Source organism: Astatotilapia calliptera, chromosome 4, assembly GCF_900246225.1.
Source record: "Astatotilapia calliptera chromosome 4, fAstCal1.2, whole genome shotgun sequence".
Lineage (NCBI taxonomy): Eukaryota > Metazoa > Chordata > Actinopteri > Cichliformes > Cichlidae > Astatotilapia > Astatotilapia calliptera.
This window is the reverse complement of record NC_039305.1, coordinates 19375683-19392488: the sequence shown is the minus strand read 5'-3', so window position 1 is coordinate 19392488 and position 16806 is coordinate 19375683. Positions and strand designations below refer to the sequence as shown.

At 37.4% G+C, this 16806-nt stretch overlaps 2 gene segments (V, D, J or C); both read left to right on the top strand.

Moving 5' to 3' along the window:
* Positions 1-379: 379 nt before the first annotated feature.
* Positions 380-2300, top strand: LOC113021551 (Ig heavy chain V region 5A-like). The segment is given in 4 exon segments: positions 380-416; positions 509-661; positions 928-1006; positions 2156-2300. Coding segments are annotated over 4 exon segments (414 nt in total).
* A 14004-nt stretch (positions 2301-16304) lies between these two features.
* On the top strand, positions 16305-16768 carry LOC113020969 (Ig heavy chain V region 5A-like). The segment is given in 2 exon segments: positions 16305-16363; positions 16461-16768. Coding segments are annotated over 2 exon segments (348 nt in total).
* The last annotated feature ends 38 nt before the right edge of the window (positions 16769-16806 follow it).

Sequence of the window (16806 nt, the reverse complement as noted above, 5' to 3'; positions counted from 1 at the left end):
AATAATGATTTTAGACTGGTTCTGTAAAAACATAAAATAAAATTGAACTTTCTTTAAAAAAAGGAAATAAACAAAAACAAATAACATGTAAACTAAGTCAAAAATGCTTTCTACATTTCAAATGTACAGAAACGAAGTACAGTTATTAACACGCTCGAAGAAATAATAACATAATCTGCTTGCTTATATATGAAATGTTTTCACAACAATTTCCAGTCTAGCTGTAAGTGAGGGTGTAATCCATAGTTCATTTGTTGTCTTTCAGTGTCAGTGTTTATGTAAAGTAAACTTCCTCACAGACTCTTATAAATACCTGATATGATGCTGTGAGTTCCAACAGGAGAGCAGGAGCTCCCATCAGACCAACTTCGGTACCAAAATGTTCTTTGTGCTGCTTCTGTTGGCTGGTTGGGCCTGTGAGTCAGAGGAACTGAGCCAGAAATACTAACAGTATGATTGGAGAATATTGTTATTATTTTTTACAATTGCACTGATGTTTTATCCACAGGTGTGAAGTGTGAGCAGCTGACACAGCCAGCCTCTGTGATTGCGCAGCCAGGTCAAAGTCTGACAATCACCTGTCAGGTCTCTTATTCTCTGGGCAGGTATCGGACAGCTTGGATTAGACAGCCTGCAGGGAAAGAACTGGAGTGGATTATAAGTGGAGGCAGTGGACATAAAATATGGACATAAAATCATTTGTTTCTCTCTTGCTCTTGACGAAGGCGGTCGCACTTTTCTCCTCTCCTCCTCCTCTCCCTTAGCTTTCCTGCTTAGCCTCTTGTGTCCTTGTCTAGTCTTGTGTTTTTTGTATTACTTTTCCCTGGAACACTCTCTCACAGTCTGTTCTCTAAAACCTAAAAGAGGAATTATGGATTTGATCAACTGGTCCCTGAATGCAATTGACACCCTTTCCTCAATGAGAAGTCTGGGCTCGGGTGAGCCTGAGTGTCCTGGAGGTACTTTCCTTGCACACGATGGACGAGTGGCAGAACTGGAGGGTGGTGTGCCTGGCGGGACTGTCGATCGAAGACGCTGAAGATATCTACCTATTCGGAACCATGATAACAGGGTTTTTGCTGATCAGAGCTGGCTTGGCCCTGGCTTATCGAAGAATTAAGGAAGCGGAACCGGCTGTTCAAACCCCCACAAGGCTGCCCGCTGGGATTGGAACGATGGGGAGAGGCGTGAGTTTCTCGAAATGGGATCATTGAGTCAGCACAGATAAGATCTTGGAGAACGCACGGCTGCTGTGAATACTCAGAATAAGATCTCTGAGCGCAAATTTGATAATATCTTGGAGAAGCTCACTGCGGTCGTGAGTTCTCAGAATCTGCTCTTTGAGCAAAAGAATGACAACACCACGGAGCGCAAGTTTGAAAACATCATGGAGAAGCTCACGGCTCTCCAACGGAAGATTGAGAGACCAGTGTCGGACTGTTAGAACAGCTTTGAAATTCATATGAGTTGTTCGCACTAAAGTAAACCCATCATCACTTCATGCGGCTACCACTCGGCGCCAGCTGTGGTCTCAAGGCTGGAACTGAACAACAACACCCTGATAACGACTGTGTTTAGACTGTTCTTCCTATCTTACGCAAGGCTACCTGGGTTGGCTGGAAGACTGTTTACTTAGCCTGGCAGGGCGAAGGACACTGTCTCAGCTGAACTCTGGACACATACACACACACGCACACAGACATATATACACACGCAGATGTACACTCTTCCCCCCTCCCCCTCCAAACGCCTTCGACGCTTATTCCCCTCCAATGCTGACGGTGGATCAAGGGGACCAGCGCATATGCTGCAGGCCCGGATGTACTGTCTACACTGGCTGTCTCTCACCCTTTACCCACCCCTGTTGCTTGTCATGTGTTTCTTTGGTGTATTAAGAGTTTTTTTCATGTGTTATGTGCAGAGGTGTTTTCTTCTGTTCTCAAACTGATCTCTCTGTTGGAGCTCAGTCTGGGGGGAGTTATTTTTTCACTCATCTTTCCTCATGTTGTGCATTTTCCATGTTATACCCCTCTGACCTGTCTTCCCCATGTGATGTTTGTGTAATGTATGTATGGTCGGAAGGGTAAGATGGCGCTGGCACGGCTGGCAGCCTTAACCCAATTTCCCTCGGGATGAATAAAGTATGATCAATCAGTCAATATGCCACATACTACAAAGATTCTTTAAAGAATAACTTCAGTATTAGCGCTGACTCTTCCAGCAAGACAGTAACTCTAAGTGGACAGAATGTGCAGGCTGAAAACACTGCTGTGTATTACTGTGCCAGAGAGTCACAGTAGCAGAAACCATCAGCAAGCCTGAACAAAAACTCTTCAATGTCTGTAACATGAAGTCACCAGAGGAGCCCTTAGACCATTTATGGTTTTGGAGTGGTTAAATAAGAAAGGCTTGTATACTTTCTATAACAATGAAAACTTGAAAAACAAAAACAAAGAAAATATGAAAATTACACTAATGATATATGCTACACCCATAACTTAACTTGCTATGCCTGAGATTAATCAAACTAGCTTGTGCCCAACATAAAGACATAACATAAACAACTATAATGCAAGTTTGTAATGAAATGTCTTCAAATTAGAACTTAAGATAAGATTAGTTGTTATAACTTCAATGAAGTTTGAGTTTATAAAGCTCCATAGATGTCATTAAAATAAAAAAGTGTGCATGCTTCAAAGCCTCTTATTCTATATTATTCCATTTTATGAAATTAACAAACAAAAATGTGTGCTGCTTAATATTAGCAGTGTAAGAGCACATATTCCAGTGTTCACAAATAATAGCAAAAGATTACAGTAGAAGAATAAGATGAACACATACGCAGACATGCTGCAGTTCATGAATTTCTACAAAAAATGCAACTTGATGAAAATCATGAGTGCTACTGACTATTTTGCATGAGCTAAGGTGTGGTCCTCTAACAGATGGAGGAACTGATGCAAGGTTAACTTTTCCCTAATTAATTTCCCCTAATAATTAAATATTTGTTTGTAGGTACTGTTAAATCCTAACTGAGTGTGAATCAGTGGTCAAAACGCCTGAAGAATCCCAGAGACTGATGGGTATAAAGTGAGAGTTTGACAGTCATTACTGGAACCCTTGAATCAGACATGCTGCTATAGTGCAGTGCTACTCTGATTGAAATGAATATTACTCTCATCTTCATAGACAGCAGACAGAAATTCAGTCACACTGTCTTAATAATTGTTCATTTGAATCATTAGAAAATTCTGCATCGCAATTATTTATAGTACATGGTTATATTACTGACAAATGTCATTTATACATTTTCCAGCTTTTGCTTCTCACTTTGTGAAAAAGAGTTTTTTGTTTTTTGTTGAGTAGGAGGAGCCAATGCAAAACTTATATGGCCAATGCCTTCAAATGTTCATCTGCAGAGTAAAAGTCACAGACTGCAGAGTGGACAACAACAATGACTTTTACAATGATCAGACCAAACTGTTTAGTTGTCTCTCTTATTTTGTTTTCTACCTTGGCTGGTAAGGATACATAAATCTGTTGGACAAACAAACATTATTCTAATGAAAATGTGATCACAACAATAAGTTAATATTTCTGTAGGTACTGAGGGTCAAACACTGACTGAGTCTGAATCAGTGGTTAAAAGGCCTGGAGACTCCCACAGACTGACCTGTACATACTCAGGGTTCAGTAGTGATTATGATACTGCTTGGATCAGACAGGCTCCTGGAAAAGGACTGGAGTGGATTGCTTGGATCAACTATGGTGGTAGTAGCACCTACCACTCTCAGTCAGTCAGAGGCCGGTTTACCATCTCCAGAGACAACAGTATAAAGCAGGTGAATCTGCAGATGAACAGCCTGACAACTGAGGATTCAGCTGTTTATTATTGTGCTCGGGAGCCACAGTGATACAAGCGGCAGCAATGCTGTACAAAAAGTTACCATGCCAAGTTTTAGATCATGGAATAAAATTCTGTTTATAATTTGTATCAGAGTAATTAGACTAATTATTCATCTTGATTTGAATGTATGCCACTGTGTTTTGTTTGTTTGTTTTTAATCCAGTTCCTTCTACCTTTACTTACTTGGCTGGAGACAGGAACAGTGGAAGCACGATGATGATAACTGTATGCCCATCACATTCAAAGATATTAATTTGAGTTTAACTGTTTAACTTGTAAACTCAATCTAGCCAATTAATTTTTTTCCCTTTTCACAAATTTTTGAATATACTTTTGAATAATATAATGAATATTCTGCTGTTTATTGTTGTTTGTTAGAGTCACAGTGACTGACATTTGTTCAGCAGCTATATAAAGCAGTACACACATATGAGGAGGAGTTAGTGCGACCAGACTTCTTCTATTTCTATTTATCTGGCTGTCTATACACTCACCAGCCTTTTGTTAGGCACAACTAGTCAACAACTTGCTAACATATATATCTAATCATTTAATCACATAACAGCAACATGACCATGATAACCTGCAGTACAACATGGTTGCATGTGTCATATGGTTTCCTGTCTTGTATCAATAGTTCAGGGTTTTGTTGCTGTTGTAATTTTCAGCATATTTTCTAGGAAGACTTTGGGTCCTTTAGTACCAACTGAGCATGATTTAAACTCCACTGCCCACCTGAGTATTGTTGCTTAATTTTATTAATGTTGCTAAATATTTATATTAGATAATAAATCTTACCTTACAACTAACAGATATTACCATATGCACTGTTTGTAAATATATCACTCTTGCAACACGCATATTCATTGGGTATTTATGGTAACTAAGAAGGAACTTGAAGATACGGGTCAAATGTGTTTGGCTATATTGTAGAAAGATCGCATTGATCATAACATTTTAATTTTTGATCATTTATCTATTTATTTAAAAGTTGCCAGCTGTCATACACAGCTTCAGTTCCTCAAAAGCTATTTTACTGCAGTATCAAGTTCTGGTCTTTGCCTCACACATCTGCAGAAACTCAAAACAATTGTTATTTTATTCAAACCAGTAACAACAAACTTTTCGTTTTTATATAAATTTTTATGCAATCTGGGATGTCAGCTGTACTAACAAGGTCAAAAGGTTTATAAACTCACTACAAAAGAAATACTTTAGTTTTATCATGCTGTTAAAATATCTTTATTTTGATCATATCTCTATAGAAGGAGGGCTTACAGTCAATTTAGTACATTTGCTGCCCCCACTAAATAATATACCTTTTATTTCCATGAGGACACTTTGTGATTCTTTTTTTTTTTTAAATAGCTTCCATTAACGTTATTTTTATTTGCTAGTGCTTCACAAATTACCTTTTGAATCTTTGTCAGTAGAATACCTTTTAACAGTATTAGTTTCTAGTATCAGTAAGGTGGTGCTGCAAATGTTGGCAGGGATCTACCACAGGGAAGACCCCTGGTGCAGGCTGTGTAAAGATGCCCCTGAGAAAATCCAGCATATAACAGCAGTGTGCAAGATGTTAGGAGGCAGGTCATACATTGAACATCATAACCAAGGGGCACAGTATACAGAAACAGAGTATGCAGAGTATGGTCTGGAAGCCCCAAGGTCAAAATGGGAGATGCTCCCTAGGGTGGTCGAGAATGACCGAGCTAAGATCCTGTTGGACTTCCGGATACAGACGGACAGACTGGTGATGGCTAACCACGGAAGTGGTAGACAAGCAGAAGAAGACTGCCGTAGTGATAGACAGAGAGCTATACAGAGTGATATTAACATCAGAAAGAAGGAATATGAGAAGCTGAAGAAGTACCAAGGGCTCAGGCAAGAGCTTGAGAAGATGTGGGAGGTGAATGTAACAGTGATGCCAGTGGTAATCAGAACATTCGGTGCAGTTACCCCCAAGCTAGGCGAGTGGCTCCAGCAGATCCCAGGAACAACATCTGAGATCTCTGTCCAGAAGACATGAGACTGCTACAGAAGAGGCTGTCGTCTGAACACAATAAATTATATAATATAAACAACTATCTGATTGAAAATTACAGCAGATAAATTAGTTACAGGTGATTACTTTTGCATTAGCCATTGCATTGATGGAGGAGGTGATGTATTCTGGGTAATGTCACAGCCAGAGGCTGACTATTGAACTAGCTGTAGAAAATGTGCTACGATTCTTTTCATAGTTGGCATATTTTTACATTTGTAACTTTTCATTCAGCTACAGTTTTAACATATTTGTCCATTTTCTCCAAATACAGTAAAATCAGTGATGTAAGTTTATGTGTTAAGATTCACTTTTTTTAATAACGATTTTTTAACAATCCTGAAGATACAATGATTCTCTGTACAGGACTGGCTTATCATTTAATTGCTGCAGTATGCATTGGATCAGACAGCCTGCAGGAAAAGAATGGAATGGTTGCGTCGTGTTTATAGTGATGCTAGTGGCACTGACTATTCCAGCAGAGATAAGAGCAACAGCATGACTTATATGAGACTAACAAACCTAAAGCCAGAAATCTCTGCAGTATATTACTGTGCAATGTTTAAAGTGCACTGACAGGCTGTACAAAAACTCCACAGAAAATGTTTTTGCTAAGACCTGTGGGTGACAGTAGAATAGGAAGTCACTAACTGTGCAATATATGGCAGTGGGTAAAACACACAAACACTAGTAGATACAAAATGTGATGTGTTTGGTGTTTTATTATTTTTTTATTTCTTGGTGTTTTTAGGGCCATACATGTTGTTATTAGTTAAGAATATTATCCTAAAATCTATCAATAATATTAATAGATTAAAAAGCCTTTAAAAAACGTCATTATCTTAAACTCACTGTCAAGGTGTTTCTTCTCAAAACAGTACTCAGTCGCAGTACTTATTCTTAAGTGTTTAGTAGTGAATTTATTTGCAAGGAGAAATTCTAAATCTGAACACGGTATCCACAGTGGTGATATTCTTTTTCCCACATCCATTCTTTTTCTCTCTTTCATGAGAGTAGTAAATGTAAAACTTCAGGTGTAGATTGTACATATCTGATGGCTGGGGACAGTGGATTCAATTTCCATAATAGGACTGGTGTACTTAAAACATTTATAAAATCCTCCTGGTTATTAATATGTTACACTTTAACGATGGTGAATCTTAGAATACAGTAAATGTTGTATATGACAAACTGCAAGAATAATAAAACATGAAATTAACCACTTTTGTTGCCTTTACTACTATTACCATTCCTACTAATACTGCTACTACTACTTACAATATTAATAATTTTTAATTAAAAATAAGCTGCTCATTTATATTTGAAGTGAAAGTTAAGTGTAACAAAGTGTTAATAATAGTAAATGGACTGCAAATAAAGTGGGATCAGGAAAAACCTGATGTTTTTACATGCGTCACTGGTTTCCATTTTGTCAACAAATTTCTATTCCCAAAACATGAATAATTAAAGAAAAACAAAAACAGAATGAGTCAATGTAAATCAGCTTTACCGTATCACCTCTACTTATCTGACTGCTTTGAACAGTGAACTCACAATTGAACATGATGGACTGCAGGACAGGACTGTTGCTTCTAACTATATTCTGTGCAGGTGAAGAGTCTTACTGATCTTGATTAAGTTTATTTTTATCTCACTGACATATTTCACTTGACGTTTTCTTTTTCACATAATTTTTTATCGTTTGGCTTAACAGGCATTGATGGACAGACTCTGACAGAATCTGAACCAGTGGTTAAAAGACCTGGAGAGTCTCATACATTGACATGTACAGCCTCTGGGTTCACATTCAGAGACTACCAGATGGCTTGGGTCAGACAGACTACTGGGAAAGGACTGGAGTGGATTGCTTTATTAAGTAACCCAAGTGGTAGTAGCAAATACTACTCTCAGTCAGTCCAAGGTCGGTTTACCATCTCCAGAGACAACGACAAACAGCAGGTGTATCTGCAGATGAGCAGCTTGGCGACTGCTGATTCTGCTGTTTATTATTGTGCGCGACGCACACAGTGACAGAGGTTGTTATAGCAGCTGTACAAAATCTTACTGTACTCATCTTTCAACCTTAGCATTAAGCATCATTGGTATAATTGTATTATCTATTGTATGTATTATGTTATAAATATTCAAGTACAACATTTGTATTTCACAGACATTTCAATAGGTTTTTGATATTCTTTGTGTTATATATTCTATAAAACAGAGTTATGTAGGTATATGTCTAATTATATGAAAATCATACACATATTACACACATAAGTCCTAAAAGCTCTTCCCACATCACTTAAAGGTCACCACCAGGTCATCACTGGGCTAACATGGAGTGACAGAAATCCTCTCATTCTCACATCCACACACAAAATGATACTTGGCAAGAGGCAGAGTGTGGGGATCATGATATGCTATTATATTGGTTGCAGTCAAATAGTCTGGGATTGTGACTAAACAGCTCACATTTAAAATAACCATCAGAGCCTGCACTTGTAACTTGAAGCCACCAAAGGAGGAGCTCTAAGACCATGCATTATTTTAAGACGGCAATGCAATTGTTGCAAGTACTGTATCAAGCATAAATTTGGAAAACTGTATTTTGTACCAACTTGGCAAAAAATAAGGAACCCACAATATCAGAAAGAAACACCAACAATCATGTGACAACAATCATACCTCAAAATAATGAGAATCCACCACAAATTATACATCTGATCAACTTAAGATAATTCATTCCTCTTTCCTCCCTAATTAAAAACAAACAAACATTTTTACAGGTTAGCAAAAGGAACGCATTTCTTTAAGTTTAGTAGTTTAAAAAAGAGCTGTAGGGTTTTTGTAGGGTTAAACAGTTAGATCAAATTACCCTTTCTTGTACTATACCTTGTTTTAACCAGCATTTTGTCCCACATAAAATAATTGTAATTATTATTTTTTGTATTATAGACATGCATTTTTTTTAACCTGATTGCTAGTTTCATGAGTTAAAGGGTTCTTGCAGATTACTCTAGCCTTAAAAAATTAATCCTTTTGGTCTATTTTTCAAAATTTTACCTGAGAGCTGCTGATAATGGGTGTTGCTGAAGGAGGAGTGTTTGTGCAAACCTTCAGATGAAGCAGACATCTGGATGACTGAAAAGCAGTTTGAGCTGACTCCTCCCTGGCTCAGTCTATGCTCTGTTTGCCTACTGCGTGATACCATCAACAGAAGCTAAACAAAAAGCTCTGAAAGCCTTTGTAACATAAATACACCAAAGGAGGAGCCCTCAGACCACTAATAATTTGAAGAGCACATCAGTACAATTATAAGGTCTTCTTGTTTACTGTAAAATAACGGTTGATGTGGAAATAACATAAAAAAGATACATTATTATAGTGGTGATAGTCACATATGGTTTCATAACTCATTCATTTGTTGAAAAAAGTTTTTTCCATCCTAAATGCAGATATTTAACTAAATGTTAGAATATAAGTGATTTATTTTAGTCATTTACTTTCACCTGTAATTAGGTGACAAACTATGGTTTGTCAGATTATTATAATTATGTTATTATTATTATATAATAACGGATGGATGAAAGCATTTGAAAAAAATCTGTTCCAAAGCATGCAGATGTTGCACCCACAGAGTGTCATGATGCAGCTTTTGTTTTTTCATTTCCAACAATTCAGTTTTGGAGTTTACATGAAGCAGGCATGCCATCGCTAACCTATGTTCTCTAGGGCAGGGATAGCTCAGTAGGTAGAGTGGTGGCCCCATGATCGGAAGGTCGGGGGTTCGATTCCCCTGAACAGCTACCCTGAGGTACCCCTGAGCAAGGTACCGTCCCTACACACTGCTCCCCGGGCGCCCAATGGCTGCCCACTGCTTCACTGAGTGAATGGGTTAAATGCAGAGAGGGATTTTCCCCACGGGGACCAATAAAGTACACTTTCTTCTTCTTCTTTCTATTGTCAAAAGTGTTTAAAAAATCTCCACAGAAAAAGCACTTGCAATAAACTAAAAGTGGTGAATGTCAATTATGTATGAACACATAGTATATTTGACTAAATTCTGCTAAAATATAGAAATATATTCTTTCAAGCTGCTGGAGCAATTTCAGGCTGATCAGGAATTTGTGCAGCAGAAAAAATGTTAAATTAGAAATTTGACTTACTTATTGTTAAAGTCTTTAACCATGTTTGGAAAACCTCAAAAAACTATCTTCTGGTCAAAATTCTTTGGCAAGATGGAAATAATTTGAAAAAATTCAAAATTGAAGTGGCTGATGGGATTTTTCCAAATTAATGTCTCCAGATTTCACTTAATGACACCCAGAGAGAAACCATTCAAGCACAGATAAACACCCACAGCTTTTGATGTGTGAGGTGACATAGGCAATGGCGATTACTACTGCACACTCATTTTGTTTTTTGTTCCTGGCCCTCATGTTGTTACTATGTAAATAAAATAATAGGTTCTCACATCATGAATCATGAACACATGTAGACTGCTTTTCTTTGGGGTAGGAGGAGTCAGTGTAAAACTTTCTGATCTCACCTCTACTTATTTGACTGCTTGGAGCAGTGTGCACACAGTTTGACATGATGGACTGCATGACAGGGCTGCTGTTTTTAACTCTCTGCTGGGCAGGTGAAGAGTTTGATCTTACTTTAATAAAGTTTTCTTTGTGTTATCGACATATTTCATATTCTGTTTTCTTTTTTGTAGGTGTTGACGGACAGACTTTGACAGAATCTGAACCAGTAATTAAAAGGCCTGGAGAATCTCACAGACTGACATGTACAGCCTCTGGATTCATATTCAGCGACTATGAGATGGTCTGGGTGAGACAGCCTCCTGGAAAAGCACTGGAGTGGATTGCTCATTTAACTCAACCAACTGGTAGCACTAAATCCTACTCTCAGTCAGTCCAAGGTCGGTTTACGATCTCCAGAGACAATGACAAACAGCAGGTGTATCTAGAGATGAACAGCCTGAAGACTGAAGATTCTGCTGTTTATTATTGTGCTCGAAGGCCACAGTGACTGAAGTCATTTTAAAAGCTGTACAAAATCCTACTGTACTCATTTTTGAGCTCATTCTAAATATAGAAATATATTACTATTCAGGCACAACATTTACATTCCACGAGACTTTTATATTCTTCATATTAAATTCTTCATATTCAATGTGTAGATATACTATCTATCTATCTATCTATCTATCTATCTATCTATCTATCTATCTATCTATCTATCTATCTATCTATCTATCTATCTATCTATCTATCTATCTATCTATCTATCTATCTATCTAATAGATAGATTGATCGATCCTCAAGGTTGGCAACACAACATCTGACTTTAGTACTTCACCTGTTCACCCTTGGGTTTAATTTAACTTTAACTTTAAATTTGACACATCCTAGTTTTTATCTGTTCTTAAAAGTATGTTTTTATTTGTTCTTACAGTTGTGGTCAAAAGTACACACACATACATAATATGTGGCTCTACTGAGTGTTCCGTTATTTCTAAAACTCAGATTTTTCTCTGATAGAATGATTGGAACATATACTTCTTTGTCACAAAAAACATTCATGAAGTTTGGTTATTTTATGACTTTATTATGGGTTAACAGAACAACAAAAAGTGATCACATCTGCTGGGTCAAAAATATACATACAGCAACATGAATTAGCAATTTTGGTGACTTAGAAAGTTGTCAGTGAACTGAGCTTCATAGCATGGCCTCTTAACTTCTTGTGAGTGATTATGAGTGACTACAGCTGGTAACTTCTCTTAGGCCAGGTAAATATGGCTCATTGGATACAAATGCCCACAAACGCTAAAATGGGAAAGTCAAAGGAGCTCAGCATGGATCCGAAAAAGCGAATTATTGACTTGAACAAGTCAGGAAAGTCACTTGGTGCCATTTCAAAGCAGCTGCATGTCCCAAGAGCAACAGTGCAAACAATTGTTTGTAAGTATAAAGTGCATGGCACTGTTTCATCACTGCCAAGATCATTAAGAAAACGCAAGCTATCACCTGCTGCTGAGAGAAAATTGGTCAGGAGGGTAAAGAGTCAACCATGAATCACCAAAAAGCAGATCTGCCAAGAATTAAAAGCTGCTGGAACACAGGTGTCATTGTCCACAGTCATATGTGTTTTGCATCTCCATGGACTGAGAGGCTGCCGTGCAAGAAGGTAGCCCTTGCTCCAAAAGCGGCACCTTAAGGCTCGACTGAAGTTTGCTGCTGATCACATGGACAAAGATAAAACCTTCTGGAGGAAAGTTCCGTGGTCAGACGAAACAAAAATCTAACTTTTTGGCCACAATGCCCAGCAATATGTTTGGAGGAGAAAAGGTGAGGCCTTTAACCCCAAGAACACCATGCCTACAATCAAGCATGGTGGTGGGAGTATTATGCTGTGGGGCTGTTTTGTTGCCAATGGAACTGGTGCTTTACAGAGAGTAAATAGGATAATGAAGAAGGAGGATTACCTTCACATTCTTCAACATAACCTAAAATCATCAGCACGAAGGTTAGGTCTTGGGCGCAGTTGGGTGTTCCAACAGGACAATGACCCCAAACACACTTCAAAAGTGGTAAAGAAATGGCTAAATCAGGCTAGAATAAGGGTTTTAGAATGGCCTTCCCAAAGTCCTGACTTAAACCCCATTGATAAGAAGAAACAAGTCCATGTCAGAAAGCCATCAAATTTAACTGAACTGCACCAATTCTGTCAAGAGGAATGGTCAAAGATTCAACCAGAAGCTTGTGGATGGCTACCAAAAGCGCCTAATTGAAGTGAAAATGGCTAAGGGACGTGTAACCAAATATTAGCACTGCTGTATGTATATTTTTGACCCAGTAGATGTCATCACTTTTTTCTGTTAACCCATAATAATGTCACAAAAGAACCAAACTTCATGAATGTTTTTTGTGACAAAGAAGTATCTGTTCCAATCAGAGTTTTAGAAATAACGGGACACTCGGAGGAGTCATTATATTATATTCTTTACAAATGTATGTAAACTTTTGACCACAACTGTACACATGGTTTCAGTTCCTCAGCAAATTTGCTGCTTAAAGTATCTCTACACCTTTGTCTTCACACAGCTGGAAGACCTGAAGACATATTTTTTTAATGCAAAACTACATGCACCAACAAGAGGGCACCAAAGCAACAGGTTGCACTGTAACCCTAACTGTATAGAAATAGACAATCAAATGCTTATAAAAAATAACAGTGCCAACTTTGACATAAAATAGAGGTGCACACCACTGATGTTGCCAAGACAAAGACAAAATCTTCATTTTCTTAATCCACATGTTATTATTGTTGGAAATTATATTTATTTAGGCTTTTTTTTCCAAGTATGTCCAGGATTGTTCTCATTCAGTCAAAGTAATAGTTGTACAGCCTGGACAGTCTAAAATAAGTCTAACCACAACTGGGTGAGGAGATGATGTTGCACCTGTTCTGTACTTTGGTATTTTAGAGGTTTACTGGCAAAAAACAACTTCTGGCTCTGTCTGAAAACTGTCCTAAAAAGTATAACTTTGAGTGAACCAAAGATATTTTTTCTGCTAAGGAGGAGGAGTCCATGCAAAACCGATATCTACAATATCCTCATATTGGTGTAGACCAAAGGTCAGAAGCTCAATCTAATACATACACACTGCAAACTGGACAAAGAAAACAGACTTTTACAATGACCAGATCTGCTTATTTAGTTGTTTCTTTCATTGTGTGTTCTACTTTGGCTGGTAAGGGTATATAAATCTGTTGGACAAACACATGTAGATGTAATTGTTCGTTGTCCTAATCCGTTGTTGACATTTGTGTAGGTACTGAGGGTCAAACACTGACTGAGTCTGAACCAGTGGTTAAAAGGCCTGGAGACTCCCACAGACTGACCTGTACATACTCAGGGTTTGCTGGTGACATTTATGCTGACTGGATCAGGCAGACTTCTTTAAAAGGACTGGAATGGATCGCTCATATTGAATCTAGCAGTAACTCCTACTACTCTCAGTCATTCAGAGGCCGATTTACCATCTCCAGAGACAACAGCAGAAAGCAGGTGTATCTGCAGATGAACAGCTTGACGACTGAGGATTCTGCTGTTTATTATTGTGTTCAAGAGGCACAGGGACACACGATGATGCAATGCTGTACAAAAACTTTATGTGTCAGATTCATTTTTCAGAGATACAGAGTCATTATTAGTTATTTGTATCTGGTAACATGAATATTCATTAGTAAATAAAGCTAACATATTGACACACACAGTTTTAGTTCCTCCAAAGCTATTTTCCTTCAGTGTCAAGTTAATCCTTTGTTTTCACACATCTGTAGAGACTGAAAACATCAAGGGTATTTTATGTAAACCAGCAACAACAAAATATTAGTTTATGTAGAACTTAGTCTTGGATGCTAGCAGTGTTAACACTTGCACAAATATGTAGTTTAAGTAACAACAAAAAAGAACGCTTTAGGTTCAATTTAGTTCAGCTTAAGTTTCAAATATGTTGTTTTTAGTTCAGTTTTTATCCCCAGTGAAAACCTCACATTATATTTAGACAACACTCTTTGTTTCCATGGGGGCCTATTATAATTTTTATTGCAATTCTGATTTTAAAAAACATCTTCCATTAAACATATTATTTGCTAATGCACAAGGAATTAGGAGTTTATCATTTATCATATTTATTAGTCATCATTCTTTTGCAGTATAAACTGTGAACAAAAAAGCTTTTTGCAACAGATGTGAAGTGTGAACAGCCGGTCACTGGCAGCCATCCTGACTTTGACAGCATCAGGGCATCACCTGTCTATTTCCCTTTATGGGGCAGCTTCCAGCATGATATTCACTATATTTCATAACCTGCAACCATGAGAGCAAGAGACCTGCAATCTTTTATGGCAGAAATCTGTTTTTCTATTATATAAACAACAGCAAAGCATTCATTGCCAGTTATACTCTGCAACATAAAGTCTTTATTGTGTACAATGTAAAACATTTAACATTTCTAGTAGTTAAAATTTTCAGTTCACATCTTTGTTCAAAATGATGAAAATCTACAAAGTAACCTTTTCCTTTATACATCAGTATTTCAAGTAACATCAGAGCTAATTTACTTACTTACCAAATTACTGTCACATATTTAACTATAAAAAGCTATCCAATCCAGATTTCTAGTTCCTCTGTCTCTGACATGAAGAAAAATGTCAGAACATTTTACAAACTTTAGAAATTCCACTGTGTTTGCAGATACATTGTCACTGGTGCAGATGGAATGATTTTAAATTTATGCTTATTTTTTTGTCTCTTGTGACATTTCACTGAAAGGTGTTTTTTCCAGAAATAATTCCTTTTAAAACTTTGTATAACTTAGCATAAAGACTCAATGAAAATATTTTACAACCACCTAAAGGTGGCAGAAAATTGAACATGAACTGATGTGAAGGCCTGAAATACATGTAACCATGTACACACTATAAAAGGATTGTTGTTGTTGTTGTTGTTTCTTACTTTGTATTTCAGTGGGTCACAATACTTTTTTACTGCAGTAAATTCCTGAATGTTTTAATGCTGTATGTAGATGTCAGTAATAAATAATAAAAACAGTCACATTTTAAGATGGCATGGCAAACCTCTTAATAAACAGTTGGTTGCATTATTTATTGATACAACTCTAGGAAATGTATAACTTTAAAGGTACATTACCTGGCATCTCAACAGCTAATGAGAAGATGCTGAGCTTTTTATTTGCTTTAAATTTGTAGAATTCTACTGGAAAAAATACTTTTGAAAGTTTTTCTAAAGGATACACTGAAAGTATAACACTACATGAATTGTCAGTTGCATTAATTATATATAAAAAAAATCATGACAATGTGACTTTTTTTTATATTTCATTTGTTGTTTGACCGGAGACTGCAGATCTAAATGTTGTATAACACATCTCTGTGTTATACTGAGATGTTTTTGTTCATGGTCCCCGGCAAACAAATAAATATCAGTTACAGTTTTTAACCTGCAAATCTCTGCTATATATACAAAAAGACAGGTGCAGATCCTTCCGTGCTGATAGCGCATGGAACAACTTTGAGCAGAAAAAGTTAGGAAAATGTAGTTTAATATTCTGTTTCATTGTGGGGGGCTGTGAAAGTGTGAATACAATTAAACAAATATTAGGCAAAGTTATCATGAAAAGTTTTTTTAAATAGAACAGTCACCCTTCTGTTGGCTACAGTCAGTGCCTTGTGTGGTTTATTCTATGCAAACTCAGTGAGCTTCCTCGCTACTCAGCCATAAAAACCTCCTCATATTTTTTGGCTGGAGATACCAGAAATCTGACCATAAACCATGTTGTCTGTAGCTCTGCTACTGATAGCAGCTGGATCATGTAGGTTTCTCTGGATTTATCATACATGGTTTGCATTTGTCATAGTAACCAATTTATCTGTAACTGCACAATTTGAAATATGCTTCTCTCTTTACAGGTGTAAAGTGTGAACAGCTGACACAGTCAGGCCCTTTGACTTTGCAGCCAGGTCAACGTCTGACTATCAGTTGTCAGGTCACTTATTCTATAAGCACTTACTGGACAGCTTGGATCAGACAGCCTGCAGGGAAAGGACTGGAGTGGGTTGGAGGGTCAGGTGTTGGACATAGCACACTCTACAAAGATTCACTAAAGAACAAGTTCAGTATCAGCTTAGATTCTTCCAGCAAGACAGTGACTCTAAATGGACAGAATCTGCAGCCTGAAGACACTGCTGTGTATTACTGTGCCAGGAAACCACAATAACACAAACCAGCTGCAGACCTGAACAAAAACCCCAAAGT